Source organism: Rousettus aegyptiacus, unplaced genomic scaffold (genome assembly GCF_014176215.1).
Source record: "Rousettus aegyptiacus isolate mRouAeg1 unplaced genomic scaffold, mRouAeg1.p scaffold_m13_p_5, whole genome shotgun sequence".
Lineage (NCBI taxonomy): Eukaryota > Metazoa > Chordata > Mammalia > Chiroptera > Pteropodidae > Rousettus > Rousettus aegyptiacus.
The window spans coordinates 16238904-16254568 of record NW_023416308.1 but is presented as its reverse complement, the minus strand read 5'-3'; the positions used below and the strand labels follow the sequence as shown (position 1 = coordinate 16254568).

Below are 15665 nucleotides of genomic sequence, written 5' to 3'. Positions count from 1 at the left end.
GTGGCCACCTGGGGTCACCTAGAGGCCTGAAGCAAGAAGGTTAGGAAACAAGGCAGTACAGTGCATTGCTGGATGTTATTACATTCTCTGCTGCTGTGGCTGGTCTCGACACTATAATTGATATTCATTATCTTCCTTCTTCATCAACCATTCTGGATCTTCACTCTACCCTAGCACTTTGGCTGGTCTGTGACATTTGCCCTGTGGGGTTTGACTTCCTGGTTGCCTTGCCCATTAATGGCCATTAACCAGACATGGAAGTATTAAGGGATGACCCAGGAAATCCCCTGGGCTCAATCCAGACATTCTTTCTCCATCCCCATATATGTCACTAACCTAATTCCTTATGGCAATTAGCATCAGCAACCTCAGAAATATTATAGTCACTCCCTTCTTAATCTGTCACCTGTATGAGGAGCCAGAGGTGGCCATGTGTCAGTTTCTAGTTCAATGAAAGCCTTATTGTGTCTCATGCCCCACTCACTCCAAAACTAGAATTTCTAAGCTAGCTAAGCCCAAGTGTATGGGGATGGGAAGTACAAAGTCTGCAAGGCATAACCACATATGATGGTGAGCAGGGCTACTCCTAGCCTCATTTGCTGCAGTTACACAGGACACGGCAACACATAGCAGTTTAAGGCATACTGGAGGACAGAAGCTCAAGCCCATAAGACTCTACCCAGTCTGTGCCTCAGCTGAGCCTTCAGTAAGCCATTTCATATGTCAGAGTGGCTGCTTCTGAGTGACAGCGGGGTTCATGTTGACACCAGTGAATCCCACAGTCAGGAATCATTGGTGCACTTTCTTTGCTGAAATGGATGACTTGACATTTTTAAAAACTGACTAATCAGGACAAAAAATATCACTTTGGCTAATGGTAGAGAATGGATTGACCACAAAACATCTAAATGAAAGGAAAAGAAGCAGAGCTAAATTCTAAGACAAACAAATACATTGGATCATGATCATTTTAAGGGACTTTTAATCCCCAAATTCACATGTGCCGTTATATAAGTTCTTCCAAAGAACACAGAAAGGTAAAGCTGAAAAATTACTCTCCTCAAGTTCTTAAATGAAAAATAATTTCAATTATGAGTTAAAGCTAAATTTAGATTTGGATATTGGGTAGATGATAAAGCTTATCTGCTATAGTTTCATTTTCTGAAATTCTTTTGTTACTTTTTCATATCTACCCTTTCTTATTTCATTTTTACCTACTTTTGTTTCATAAATTATTGTTCCTCTTATTAGATGTTATTCCCTCTTCTTTGAGAATCCTAAACATATTTATATTAATTATTTTTCATATTCTGATAGTTCTGTTTTCTCTCAAGTGATTCATTCTCTGTGCTATTGGATTCTTTATTAGCATTGGTTTTCTTCAGGGATTTTGAATTTTGGTTTTCAGACTTATCTTGACTGGAATATTCTTTCTCTCTCCCTGAGCCTCACTGGTGCACCTCTCTAATATACATATTTTCAATTAAAGTTGGCACACAGTCTTATATTAATTTCAGGTGTATAACAGAGTGATTAGACATTTACATAACTCATGAAGTGATCATCCTGATAAATCTAGTACCCATCTGACGCCATACGTAGTTATTACAACATTATTGACTATATTCATTATGCTATACTTTACATCCTCATGACTGTTCTGTAACTGCAAATTTGTACTTCTTAATCCCCTCACCTTTTTCACTCGCTCCCCCAGACCCCCTCCCATATGACAACCATCAAAATGTTCTCTGTATCTACGAGTTTGTTTCTGTTTTGTTTGTTTACTTTGTTCTTTAGATTCCACATGTAAATGAAATAATATGGTATTTGTCTTTCTCTGTCTGACTTATTCCACTCAGCAAGATGCCCTCTAGGTTATTCATGTTGTTGTAGATGGCAAGATTTCATTCTTTTATATAGCTAATATTCCATTGTATATATGATCCACCTCTTTATCCATTCATCCGTTGATGGACACTCAGGTATCCTCCACAGCTTGACTACTGTAAATAAATGCTGCAGTGAATACATGGATTCTCATGTCCCTTTAAAGTAGGGTTTTGGATTTGTTCAGATAAATACTCAGACGTGGGATAACCGGGTCCTTTGTCTCTTGTTATAGCCTTTGTTTTAAAGTCTATTATATCTGGTATAAGTATTGCTACCCCAGCTTTTTGTTTGTTTGTTTCTATTTTCATGAAACATCTTTTTTCATCCCTTTACTTTTAGTCTCTGTGTGTCTTTCAATCTGAAGTGAGTCTCTTGGAGGCAACATATGTAAGGGTCTTGTTTTCTTATCCATTTAGCCACTCTATATATTTTGATCAGAGCATTTAATTCATTTACATTTAAAGTAATTGTTGATAGATATGTAGTTATTGGAATTTTATTATTCATGTTTTTAATCTTTTTCTTCTTCTTAAAGAAGTCCCTCCAATATTTCCTGTAACACTGGCTTGGTGTTGAGTAACTCCTCTAGCTTTTCTTTTCGGGAAGCTCTTTATCTGTCTTTCAATTCTAAGTGGTAGCTTTGCTGGGTAGAGTAATCTTGGTTGTAGGTCCTTGCTTTTCATCACTTTGAATATTTCATGCCAATCCCCTCTGGCCTGCAAAGTGTCTGTTGAGAAATCAGCTGACATTGTTATGGGTGCTCCCTTGTAGGTAACTAATTGCTTTTCTAGCTGCTTTTAAGATTCTCTTTGTCTTTAACCCTTGACATTTTAATTATGATGCATCTTGGTGTGGGCCTCTTTGGGTTCATCTTGTTGAGGCTCTCGGCACTTTTTGGGCTTATGTCTATTTCCTTTGCCAGGTTAGGGAAATTTTCCATCATTATTTCTTCAAATAGATTTTTAATTCCTTGCTTTCTCTCTTCTTCTGGGATCCTTACGATGTGAATATTGTTACAATTGATGTTATCTCAGATGTTATATCGTTTTTTGGATTCTTTTTCCTTGTTACTATTCTGAATGGGTGTTTTCTGCTACCTTATCTTCTAAATTGCTGTTCAGTCCCTTGCTTTATCTAATCTACTGTTGATCCCTCCTAAGGTATTCTTCATTTCAGTTATTATATTCTCCATTTCGGATTGGTTCTTTTTTATGTTTTCTATCTCCATTTTTATGTATTCTATCTCTTCATTAAATTTCACACTGAGTTCATCTACTCTTCCTTTAAGTTTAACTCTGCATCTGGTAGTTTCCATGTCTCCATTTTGTTTAGTTCTTTTTCCAGAGTTTTGTTTTGTTTTTTCATTTGGAATATGTTTCTCAGTCTCCCCATTTTAGCTACCTTCTGTGTTTGTTTCTATGTATTAGGTAGAGCCACTAGGTTTCCTGGTCTTAGTAGAGTTGCTTTATGTAGTAGGTGTCCTGTGGGACCCAGGGGTTCAGTCTCCCTGGTCACCTGAATCAGGTGCTCCAGGGTGTCCCTTGTATGGGTTGTGAGTGCCCTCCTGTTGTAGTTGAGCCTTGGTTGCTTTTTGCACATAAATGGGAGAGATTGACCCTCAGGCTGATTAATCGTGAGGACTAGCCAGGGAGGGGCTGACCCTGAGGGTTTGCTTTAGCAGGGCTCTGGTGCCTGCCTAGTCTGCCCTTTGGGTGTTTGTCCTCAGATGCAGCACTAGGTGGTGCTCCGGTTTGCTCAGAAGCCAGCCACTGGGCATGCTAGCCCTGGAGCCTCCTGGAAAGGGCCCCACCACAGGCCAAGTTCAGCTGTAGCCTGTGTCCTGCTCAGGGCCACCTGGCAAGCGTCACTGAGCAGTCTGCAGATTGTCACTACCTGTGCTGGGCTTAAAGGTGCCTTGAGAGGCTAAGCCACGAACCAATGCCAGCTGCTGCTAGTGCCAGGCTCGGGGCTGCTCAGCAAGAGGTACAGGGTATGCTGAGGCCAGATACTGCTTGTTTGGGTTTTATGAACCTTTGAGAGATTTTAGGAAAGTCTGCAACATGAGCCAAGATTGTCCATTAGTATGTGAAAGCCATTGGAAGTGGCTTGGTTAGGCCTGCAAGTTGGATGGGGCAGAGTCTCAGGGAATCACCAGGGCAGGGTGACCAGTGTTAGCCAGGCTGATGGACACTCAGATATGGCAGCTGCTTGCATCTGCATTCTAGGAACGGAGAAGGCTCAATAAGGAAATAATAGATTCCACCAGCCCTTCTATCTGGGAAAATACTGTCCCTTCATCCCTCGCCCTGAAGTCAGACAACTCAGTTCCTCCTGGTATGTTCCTGGCACCTTTCAAGCTGCTGCCCTTGTGCTGGAGCTCAGTGTGGGTGAGTCTGTCAGCGAGTAAGTCTGGGCGGGGGACCTTTAAAAGAAATGTATGCAACTTCAGCTGCCCTCCGTCTCATTCAGCCATAATCTCTGTTGGTTTTCATAGCCAGAAGTTGTGGGGGCTTCTCTTCCTGGCAGTGGAACCCCAGGCTGGGGAGCTCAGTATGGGGCCAAGACCCTTTGCTCCTCTTGGGGGACCTTCACAGCCAAGATATCCCTCCCAACTCTCCACTGCCACATGAGGCTGTGGGACCAGCCTGTTTTGCATCTTTGCCCCACCTACCAGTCTCAAGGTGGCCTCTTATATCTGTCCCTAGCTGTAAGCCTTTTCTGTTCAGGTAGACTTTAGATGACTCCCAGTGATGGCTGTTCTGTAGTTTAATTGTAATTTTGATGTGGTTGTGAGAGGAGGCAAGCATAGTATTTACCTCCTCTGCTATCTTGACCACCTCTCTAGGGATCTTTAAAGTGCTCTATCTTGTCCCCTTGAGAGCCCAACCCAGAACCAGGCTTTGTGATGGGGGCTTGGGGCTTCTGTCCTTCAGTGATGTTAGGAATATTTCCAGCCCAGTCACTGAGAGCAGGTGAGTTCAGGTTCTGGCCACAAGATTTCGTATCAGCTATGACCCTGCATAAAGGTGATGGCAGCATTAAATTTTATTTTTATTTTGAAATAACTTAGACTTATGGAAAAGTTACAAATATAGTACAGAGAGTTTCCATATACTCTTCACCTAACTTCCCCGAAATGTTAACATCTTACCTCACCAAAGAACAATTATCAAAACCAGGAAATTAACATTGTCAAACTACTATTAACTAAACTTCAAACTTTCTTTGTATTTCCTGAGTTTTTCCATTGTCTTTTTTTCTGCGTTATAATCCAAAACAGGATTCCACATTACATTTAGTGATTTTCTATCTCCATAATTCCATCTAATCTTATTAAGGAAGGTCTGTCCTTTCTTCCCATTTATTTATTTCTTCAGTTATTTACTTATAACAGCATGGACTCATGGGTATTTATTTTAGTTGGTGGGTTGTAATCCAATACAGTGGCCATGGGATAACTTCCAGTCCACTTTGATTTCACTCAGTGGCCTGGCTTCCATCTCCCACTTTGTGCAAGGCACTTTTACTCTATATTTTTTATAAGAAATTCAGGAACTCTTGGTCACCTCTGCTTCCTTCTTGAGAATAGGCCTAGGAAGCCCGTTATTTTAGTTTGGGGACAAAAGTCTAGGTTCTTAATGTGTCCTGCAAGGTAGAACATTTGGTCCCTGCCTTATTTTCTAGCTGCTGCTGCTTTTTTTTTTTTTTTTCTCATCCACTCTCTTGTTCTCAGTGCTCCAGCCCCATGGAATCTTTTTCTATTTTTTGAATGCCACAACCCCCCTCCCTTGCCTCATAGTCTTTGCCCCTTGCTTTTCCCTCTGCGTAGAATACTGTTTGTCCCTCTTTTTTTTTTTTTGAGCTAAGCCATAGTGTCATTTTTGGTTAGTTATGATACAATTTAACACCTGAACCATCTTTAGCCTTAAATGTAAAACAGCAGGTTCCCACCCAGCATGGCCAGCTTTGCCAGTTTTGTAAATTAGAATGACTTTCCTTCAAGTGGAAGATGTCAGCACCTAAGAGCTGGACCTTTCTTAAGGTATAAACTGTGTCATCTTCTCTAAGGAATTCAACCAAAGCATTGGGGAATCAGAAGGCAGTAGCTGTTCAAATGCAAGATAAATGTCTTATTAGGTGTCAAGTCATTTGACTTTAGACCTGGTAGGAGAATCAAGAAAATGACAGATGATGACAGCTAGGGAAAGTAAATGAGCATTAAAGGGCAGCAGAATTGCCAGATGGGCTCCTGCCAATGGCAGTGTTACATACTGATCAGTTATTCTTCCTTTTCCAGCACCTTTGTGGAGACATTCTGCATGTCTTGGTTGTTCTGAATCTCCCTCAAGTATCTAAGGGAGAGTGACTTAATTAGTTATGATAGTTGGATCTCAGTTTCCAGACACTAGTCTCAGTTTGAAATGGCCCACACTTTAGTCATCTCTGCTTCCTCTTTAGTTTGGTACCATTAGCTCTATAATCTTGTAACCAGCAAAAGGTCAGTCCCTTGTCATGAGGTCGCACGTGGTAGCCCAGCTATTGCCTTCATCTTATTCATTGTGGGGCCAGAGGAGAATAGTGGCATCATTGCTCTATGGATCTTGGTTACCAGGCCACTTCTGGCAAGGGGTGGGGTGCCTCTAAGTCCACCCACTAGAGTTCTGTGTCTCTAATCTCAATTTTAGTGGCAGGTTCTCACCCTGCTTGATCTCTGGTTCTGAGACTTAGTAGAAAGAGCCTGGGATGGAGTTAGAGGTCTTAGCTGCCTAGCAGAACCCTGAGCAGTCACCCTTCTCCATGTCTTGATGTTTGCAAGACTCAGATCACAGCAGGCATACCCCACAAGTGGCATTGATGTAGGGCTTCCTTCCTCTGCCACTCTACCCACTAAGTGCCCCTCAACCAAACTTCTCCCAGTCAATACCAATAGGCATCATCTCCAGCTCTAACTCCAGGACCTCTCCCAGTTCCAAGGATCTGAGGTTCTTAGGATTTGCCCTGAGGCTTTCTTCAGTCTGGAGCTATAGAGTTTGGGAGCCTCAATCCATACCTTCTCTTGCATCCTACAGAAATCAGGGTGAAATGGCCCACACCTGCCGTGGCACCATCAACCTATCCACCTCGCACTTTGAAACGGAGGATTCTTGCAGTATCGTGCTGACCAGTGGAGCAAGGACCTACCACCTCAAGGCCAGCTCGGAGGTGGAGCGGCAGCAGTGGATCACCGCCCTGGAGCTGGCCAAGGCCAAGGCTGTCCGCATGATGAACAGCCATTCAGGTAGTGAGTGCGTGGTGCAGTGGGTGTACGTGCAGTGTTGTGGCTCTGGAGAGAGTGAGAATTGAAAGCATTTGTGGGGCAGTGGTGATCAGGAGACCCAGGCTAGTCCAGACCAACCTGGGAAGGTTGAGGTGTGTATTCGCCCTTCCCACTCAGCTTCCTGCATCCTCAATAGTGAGATGCTTACGTGGCTGGCAGTTCTTGAAATGGGAATGTTTGTGGTGGGCAAGGTTGTGTGCCCATGTCTTCGCAAAAGTATGGTTTCTGGATTTCAGCAGACCCTTTAGATGCTGCAGTGGGTCAGCTCCAGAGCAGCAGTCAGGGCTGGGAGACCAGGATTGTAAACCTGTGCCTCAGGACAGACTTTTTTCTAGGTCCATTGTGGAGATTGAAAACCATCTAGCCAGAGCTGCTGCCTTTGTCTAGGTGGGAGGCAAGCTCCAATATCCGGGGTGTCCCAAGGGCACCATTCCATTTCCTGGTGAAGGAGGTTTGGGGCCCATCGCAGGCATGGTCTGTGCTGAGACCCTCAGCAGAACCTGTGGTCTCAGTTTGGATGCCCATGGAAAGCCACTGTGGAGAATGATGTGGCTGGTGGTGTGGCTGAGCTCAGGACAACCCCATTGGCTCAGTGTGGGAGCACTGCTGGTCAGGAAAGAACTAGTTTCCTCTTTCTAGCTTCTATTAAGTAAAATAAATGATAAATTACTTCATTTTTCTAGGAACTTCCTGAAAAAATAATGCAGCATTTATTGGATTCAGCATCCTAGAACAGTTTTCCTGGGATGGCCAGTGGGAGGGGTTTCTTCTGCAGCTCAGTGAAAGTGCTTGTTAACTCAGCTGGCCCATGCTAGGGATTGCTAGCCGAGACTTCTAGGAAAGGTTGGGATCCCTGAGGAAGCAGCCTCAGGCTCACTGACTTCATTTCATGCCACTTAGGCATGGTCAGAGGCTGGAGACTCAACACATATCTTTTGTTCCCAAGGAGTTAGCCTTTTGGGTAAGGATACAGGAACATTCTGGTACAACTCAAGGTAGCACATACTTCATGTCAGGGAGAAATGGTAGGATTCCTCTCCTTTGGCTTGTTGAAGCACAAATGAATGAATGTATGTAAAAGGGGAAGACTTTAGGCAGGTACTGTGCTTTTTATAGAAGGATTAGGGCCACCCGATTATTTCTTTAAAAATAGTGCTTGTGGTGGCCTTCTCTGCAAGGCAGTGTCCTCATTCCACGGTTCTCAGATTGACATTGGAGAGTCGCGGTCTGTAACTTTTTGCTTGGAGTAAGCTTTAGGTGTCCCTGAACAACGGAAGGCTGCCTAGTGTGGTTCTCTCTGTCTGGCTGATGGCCACCAGCTGGGTCAGGGCCCAGACAGTATTCTGGGCAGACCCCTACAGGTCATCCTGGGGCCTATCTAGTCCATCGATGACTGCATACCATTTGTCATCTAGTAAGAAGCCTTCTTCCTTCCTTTGCTTACTTCTTGAGATCATCTGCTACTCTTCAGCTTTTCTACCACCCCCAGTCTAGTTACCATCCCTTCTTGCCTTCCTTACCTGCCTGTGTGGAACAGCCTCCTCGTTGTCTTCCTGCCTGCAGTCAGTTCTCCAAACACCAGGCAGGAGGACATGTTAAAAAATGGGAATTAGATCACACAAATGATATAAAAAATAGAAAAATATAGAGAAAATCAATGAAACCAAAAGTTGATTTTTTTAAAAAGATCAACAAAATTGGCAAAACTTTAGCTAGACTAACTAGGAAAAGAAAGAGAAGACTCAAATTATTAAAATTAGAAATGAAAATGGAGACATTACTACGGACGTTACAGAAATAAAAAGGACTGTAAAACAATACAATGAACAAATGCACATCAACAAGTTAGATAACACTGATGAAATGGGCAAATTCCTAGAAACATACAAATTAACAAAACTGACTAAAGAAGTAGAAAATCTTAGCAGACTTATGATAAATAGAGAGATTGAATCAGTAGTCAAAAATCTCCCCATCCACCTCCCCACCCCCACCCCTACCCCAAAAAAACAGGACCAGATAGCGTCACTGGTAAATTCTACTAAACACTTAAAGAAGAGTTAACATCAGTTCTTCTCAAACTTTTCAAAAACAACAAAAACAAAGAGGAGGAAATACTTCCTCACTTGTTCTACGAGGCTAGCCCTATACCAAAGACAAAGACCTCTTATGAAATAAATACAAAAACACTCAACAAAATACTAGCAAACAAAATCCAATAGCATATTAAAAGAATTATTTACCATGACCAAGTGGGATTTATACCAGGAATACAAGGGTAGCTCTACATAAGAAAACCAATCAACATAATACACTATATTGATTGAAGAAAAAAGCCCCACATGCTTATCTCAACTGATGCAGAAAAAGGATTGACAAAATCCACACCCTTTCATGATAAAAACATTTAGCAAACTCAGATTAGAAGGTAAGGTCTTCAATATGATAAAGGGCATTTATGAAAAACCCAGAACTAGTATCATACTCATGGGCAAAAACCTGAACGTTTTCCCCCTAAGATCAAGAACACAACAAGGATGTCCACTTTTACCACAGCCACTCAACATTATATTGGAAGTTCTAGAGAAGCAATTAGGTAAGAAAAAGAACAAAAGGAAAAATTGGGAAGGAAAAAGTAAAACTTCCTATTGGCAGACAACATGATCCTAAATATAGAAAATCTCAAAGTAGCCACCAAAAAAATCTATTAATGCTAATAATCAAATTCAGCAAAGCTGCAGGTCATAAGATCAACAGATATCACTTGTATTTGTAGTATATAGATACTAGCAGTGAACAACCCAAAAAGGAAATGAAGAAAACAATTCTGTTTAAAAATAATCACAAAAAATAAAATACTGAGGAATAAATTTAACTAAAGAATGATAGACTTGTTCACTGAACTAAAAAATATTACTGAAAGATATTGAAGACCTAAATAAGGAATGATATCCTGTGTTCATGGAATGGAGGACTTAATATTATTAAGATGGCAGTACTGCCCAAAGCAATCTATAGATTCAGTGCAATCCCTATCAAAATTAAAATACATTTTTGTTTGTTTGTTTGTTTGTTTTTAGAAATAGGAAAAAACATCCTAAAACTCATATAGAATTAGTCAATTTCAGGAAACCCCAAATAGTCAAAAAATCTTGAAAAAGAAAGAACAAAGTTAGAGAACTCTTTCTAATTTCAAAATTTATTGTAAAGCTATAATAATCAAAATAGTATGGTACCGACATAAGGATAGACACATAGATCAATGGAATAGAATTGAGAGTCCAGAAATAAACCCATACAACTATGGTCAGTTGAATTTCCCAAAGGGGAAAGTCCTTTCAACAAATGGTCCCGAGATGACTGGATATACACATGCAAAAGTATGAAGTTGAACCCCTACCTCATACTGTATATAAAAATTAACTTAAAATGCATCAAAGACCTAAATATAAGGGCTAAAGCCATAAAACTCATTGAATAAAAAAAGCAGTAAATTTTTATAACTTTGGATTTAGCAATGGTTTTTAGATATGACACCAGAAATATAAGCAATCAAAGAAAAAGTCAGACTTGATCAAAACTTAAAACTTTTGTGCATCTAAGGACACCATCAAGATAAGGAAAAGACAACCTACAAAATGGGAGAGAATGTTTGCAAATCATATTTTTGATGAGTCTAGTATCCAGAATATTAATTGGCAAAGTACTTGAATAGACAAAGAAGATATAAAAATGGCCAATAAACACATGAAAAGATAATCAACATATTAGTCATTAAGAAAACGCAAATTTAAACCCTAGGTACCACTTGATACCCATTAAGATGGCTATTATAAAAAATAAAACCAACAACAACAATGGAAATTAACAAGTGTTGACAAAGATGTGGAGGATTGGAACCCTCTACATTGCAGGTGGGAATGTAAAATAGTGCAGCCACTGTGGAAAATATTTTGGGTAAGTGAATCATTTAATTGCCCATGTAACCCCAGCAATTCCATTCTTGAGTATGTACTCAAGAGAATTGAAAACAAGTATTCAAAAACTTGTACATGAATGTTTATAGCAGTACTAACTACAACAGCCAAAAGGTGGACACAGCCCAAATGTCCATCAGTGGATAAATGAATAAACAAATGTGGTATATCCATACAATGGAATATTATTCAGCAATGAAAGAGAATGAAGCACTAATACATGCTACGACATGTATAAACCTTGAAAATACGTTGAATGAAAGACGCTAGACACCAAAGGCATATTGTGTGATTCTCTTTTTATGAACTATTCAGAACGGGCAAATCCATAGAGACAGAAAGCAGAGTAATTGATTACCAGGAAGTAGGGAGAGGGAGAATGAGAAGTGACTGCCTACTTTTTGGGGTGATGAAAATGTTGTGGAACTAGATAGAAGCGATGGTTGCCCAACATTGTGACTGTGCTAAATATCACTGAATCGTACACTTAAAAATGCTTAAAATGTTAAATTTTATGTGCATTTTACCACACACACATGAAACAATCTCAGGTGGCTTACCAGTTGCTCTTGGGATAAAATCAGAGCTCCTCGCCCTCTATAGAAGTGGGCAGCCTCCTCCTCTCCCCTTTCCCATCACCCTCTGCTTAGCTTTTGCTTCAGGACCTTTGTACTTGCTGGTACCTGCCTAGAACATTCTTGCTGATACCCGCGACCCACCTAGCTCTTATCCTTCTGGTCTCAGCTTACTGCCACCGTAGAAGACCTTAAGCTGTCCCCTTCTCTCAAAAGATATTTCCATCAGAGCATCTTCGTTATTTTCTTCACTGCCATCTGCCGTTATTGATTGACCCACTCGTTTATTTACTTATTGTCCATGTCAATAAAACTAAGTCCCTCTAGGGAAAAGAGATACTGTATGTCTTGTTTCCATGGTGACCCCAGGCCCTGGCACTGAGCTTGGCACTGGGGTTGGTGCCTACTGAGGATCCTTTTGGGGGCCAGCATGCATAGCAGGCATGACACTATGACACCAGAATAGTCCTTAAATGGGAAGACTGTAGTGTCATGGTTTCTTTCTACCTGTCACCATTGGAACAGATGAAGGAATTTGTGATATTTAAGTGTGGAGAAAGGAAAGCCAGGCAAAACCTGCTTGTATTGGAAGTTTGAAGGGGTCAGAGCATGTAAATGAGGACGCAGACCTGTTTTCTGTGGCACTAAGAGACACAAGCAGAACTAGTAATGGAAGTGGTAAGACCAATTTTTGCTTAGTCTGGGAAACAAAACAGTGGACTCTGAGAGGGAGGAAGAGATACAGGACGTAATGGGAGGTTCTAGCAGAGGGCGGGGCTGGAGCTGGTGGGGTCCCAAGGGTCCTTCCAGGGCTTTGGCGCTGTCCTTCTAGGCAAACTTTGTTAGTTGTTTACTTTCCAAATTTGATAGAATGTTCTGTGGTCGCTGGGCCAAGGGTCAGGTCTGACTTTTGGCAAGTTGTGTTGTCTCTCTGGTCTTCAGTCTCTTCGTCTGTAAGAATAATGGTTGGCCAATCTTCTCTCATCTAGCTCTGGGCCTTGGTCAAACCAGCGAATGTTTCTGAACTCCAGCTTTCCTGTTTTCATCACTCCTGCTTGCCTGTCATGAGGACTACATGACAATATAGGTAGCATTGTGGGTGGAACCAATTTCATTCATCCCAGCATGGCTGTCAGGAAGTGTGCTCCAGTGCTCATAAATCATCCTGCCCACAGCTGCCGGCAAGGCAGTGTGACAGAATCATCCTAAGGAGGTCAAGCACCCAGGGAGTTTGAAAGGCAAAAGGAAAAATGTTTTCACTGCCTCGAGATAACCTACTTCGAGCATGTATCTCCCTAAAATGTGGTGCAGCAGCCCCAGAAGGCTATGTCTGTGGGAAGACAGCTCCCTTCCACTCCTGCTTGGGACATGCCACGAGTGGGTATAAAGGGACAGGCCATGGTCATTCTGGGGACAGGTGGGAATGTCAGCAACTCCCAATCAGGAGTCTGCATGCTGGGACACTGACCCTTTCTCTGCCAGCCCCACCCCAGCTCTGGGCCCTCCATGGAGCCCAGGCCCCAGCAGCGCTCCTGGGGCCCTCCCCTCAGCTATGCCCATCTTCCTCTGTTCGCTTCGGTAGTGCTTGGGCACCTGCAATTTGGCCTTGTGAGGTTTTCCAGTTTTATATCTGTGGCCTTAGCTTGCCAGTTGCCTAAATGGGCAGAAGGAAGAAACACCTATTTCCAGGCCACGATAATTTTTATTATATATATATAAAAATTACCCCTACTAGACCTCTGTACTATATGTGTTCTTGTACATTAACCTTTCAGAGGGAACAAATGTCATTCATTCAACTCAAACTTCATTAACAAGGCCTGGCAGCTCCCACAGAGGTTCAAGACCAGCCTTGTGTCTACAGCCATGCTATCCTGAACAAGTCCAATCCCATCTGATCTCGGAAGCTAAGCAGGGTCGGGCCTTGTTAGTAGTTGGATGGGAGACCACCTAAGAAGACTAGGTGTTGTAGGCATAAAAAATAAGGGATTATAAGTTGACAAAGTCCGTGCTACTTGTGAGATCAACCAAGGGGTGCCTTGCCTTAAAAAAAAGAAAAAAAAAAAAAGACCAGCCTCATAGGGGCAGCCTTCTTTCTTTTTTCCTGAGGCCTCAGCAGGATCTGGGGATAGGGCCTCCACCTGGCCAGGGGCACAGAGCTGCTGAGGAAGGGTGGTAGATGGAAGGGCTGGACAGGCTCAGTGTCCAGAGCACAGAAGCCACCTGCCTGTCTCAGGAGGCCTGACCGCCGTGGTCAGGAGCAGCAGCCGCCACACAGCAGAATGACCTGCTTCTACTCAAGGTCTTTGCCTCAGGCGATTTGATCACTTGGGTTATTTGGACCTCTTTGAAAAGGTTAACAGCTGCCATTGGGCTCATCCCCAGGGAAGAGGGCAGATATGCCTGCAGTCCTTCAAGGGGAAACAAATTACTTACACATATTTCAGGTTATTATAAGGATTTGAAAGTAGTGAAGTATCACGTTCTGTCAGATGCCCTATAATTCAATGACTTTTTCTCCAATCAATTTTGTATTTGTCCAGTTTATTAGATGAAAGCTCTCACACTCTCTTCCAGTTGTGTATTTGAGGTAAGGATGATATCTTTTTCTTGTTTGAGTTTATTTGTTCTTAATTATTATGACCAAATATTAAGATCATGTTGATCAGGCCCCAAGAAATCAGAAGTTCGTAGCACTTGCAAAAGTGATATCAGATCAGCATAATTGTTGAATCTTTTTTTCTACTGAGGTGGGAAGATTGTTCTTTAATTTTTTTTTTTTTTTTTGTAAATCATCATTAAAAGTAATGGACTTTAGCCAAAAATTGGGCCGACTTTTCCAAGTGCGTCAGGAGACACTCCAACTCCCCAAATCATGTTTTTCACTTAATGCTTCCTCCATTCATGGTTCTTTTTTATGATCAGCAGTAGAAGGCTCATTTTCTGCCTGTGAAAGGCAATAAATATGAGGTTACTTGAAGGCAGAATGTTCGTTATATGCATAAAGTGCATGTGTCATGAAGGGACCTTGATTGGTATCCTTTTGTGTCCTGGCGTCTGAGCCAAGTGGGGAACTCAGAGAGAAACAGGCCCAGGCCTGGACCTGGCCTCGGTGGAGCTCAGTGACAGGGAGTGAGAGTGGGCAGCCTGGGTGCCACTGGCCCATGCGGAAGGAGAGAAGAGCTCTCCCTGAGGTGGAATAAAAGGTCAAGGACACAAAGATGCCTGTCCCAGAACCCACCATGGGAAAAGGTTGCTGGCATCAGACTCCAGTGGCAGACCAGCCCAGGGCAGTACTCCTGAAAGCAGAGGGCAGAGGACATGGGACACTGGGTGGTTAAGCTGAGCCCCACCACTAAATGGTTATGCTTTCCACCACCCCACCCCCAGCATGTTGGGCCTGGGGAGTCTGGGAGCAGCAAGTGGACACTATGGGTAGCTGTTGGCTGTGGCCTCAGGTGATGTCCTGGGCAGCTGATCAGGGGACCTTCCTGCTAGGCTGGAGATTGGCAGGGACCAATGTCACCAGAGAGACGAGCTCACAGGGAAACCAAGCAGCCTTCCAAGACAATTCTTTCTATTTGCAGATTTGTAAGCTCTTTCTTATGTGTTATTAGAGAAATCCATGTGAGGAGGGTGTGGAATTTTCTAATATTCTGATGAGGAGTCAGGACTGGATGGTTGGTTTTTAAGTATCTTCTGAAATGTGGGTTTGGACTGTGAAAAGCTTTATTTGGTGTCTGCAGCTGCCATCTGGTGGCTGGATTGAGGCCCTTCTGAGGGCATGCTCGGCCTGGTAGGGCTCGCTTACATAGGCATTTTGCTCACCCATCTGTATTTTAAGGTCCCTGAGGGGTCATACGAATGTGGCACCTTCACGGAGAAGAATGCAATCAGGAGAAC

General features: G+C 42.5%; 1 protein-coding gene and 1 pseudogene across 2 annotated transcripts in view; both read left to right on the top strand.

The window, feature by feature from the left end:
- The window catches only part of OSBP2 (oxysterol binding protein 2), a 159448-nt gene that overhangs the window by 25122 nt on the left and 118661 nt on the right, over positions 1–15665 (top strand). For both annotated transcript variants that reach the window (XM_036221035.1, XM_036221034.1), the window contains exon 2: positions 6963–7171. In XM_036221035.1, coding sequence (XP_036076928.1) covers positions 6963–7171 — 209 coding nt within the window. The remainder of the gene's footprint in view (positions 1–6962; positions 7172–15665) is intronic.
- Positions 13619–13737, top strand: LOC118603552 (annotated as a pseudogene).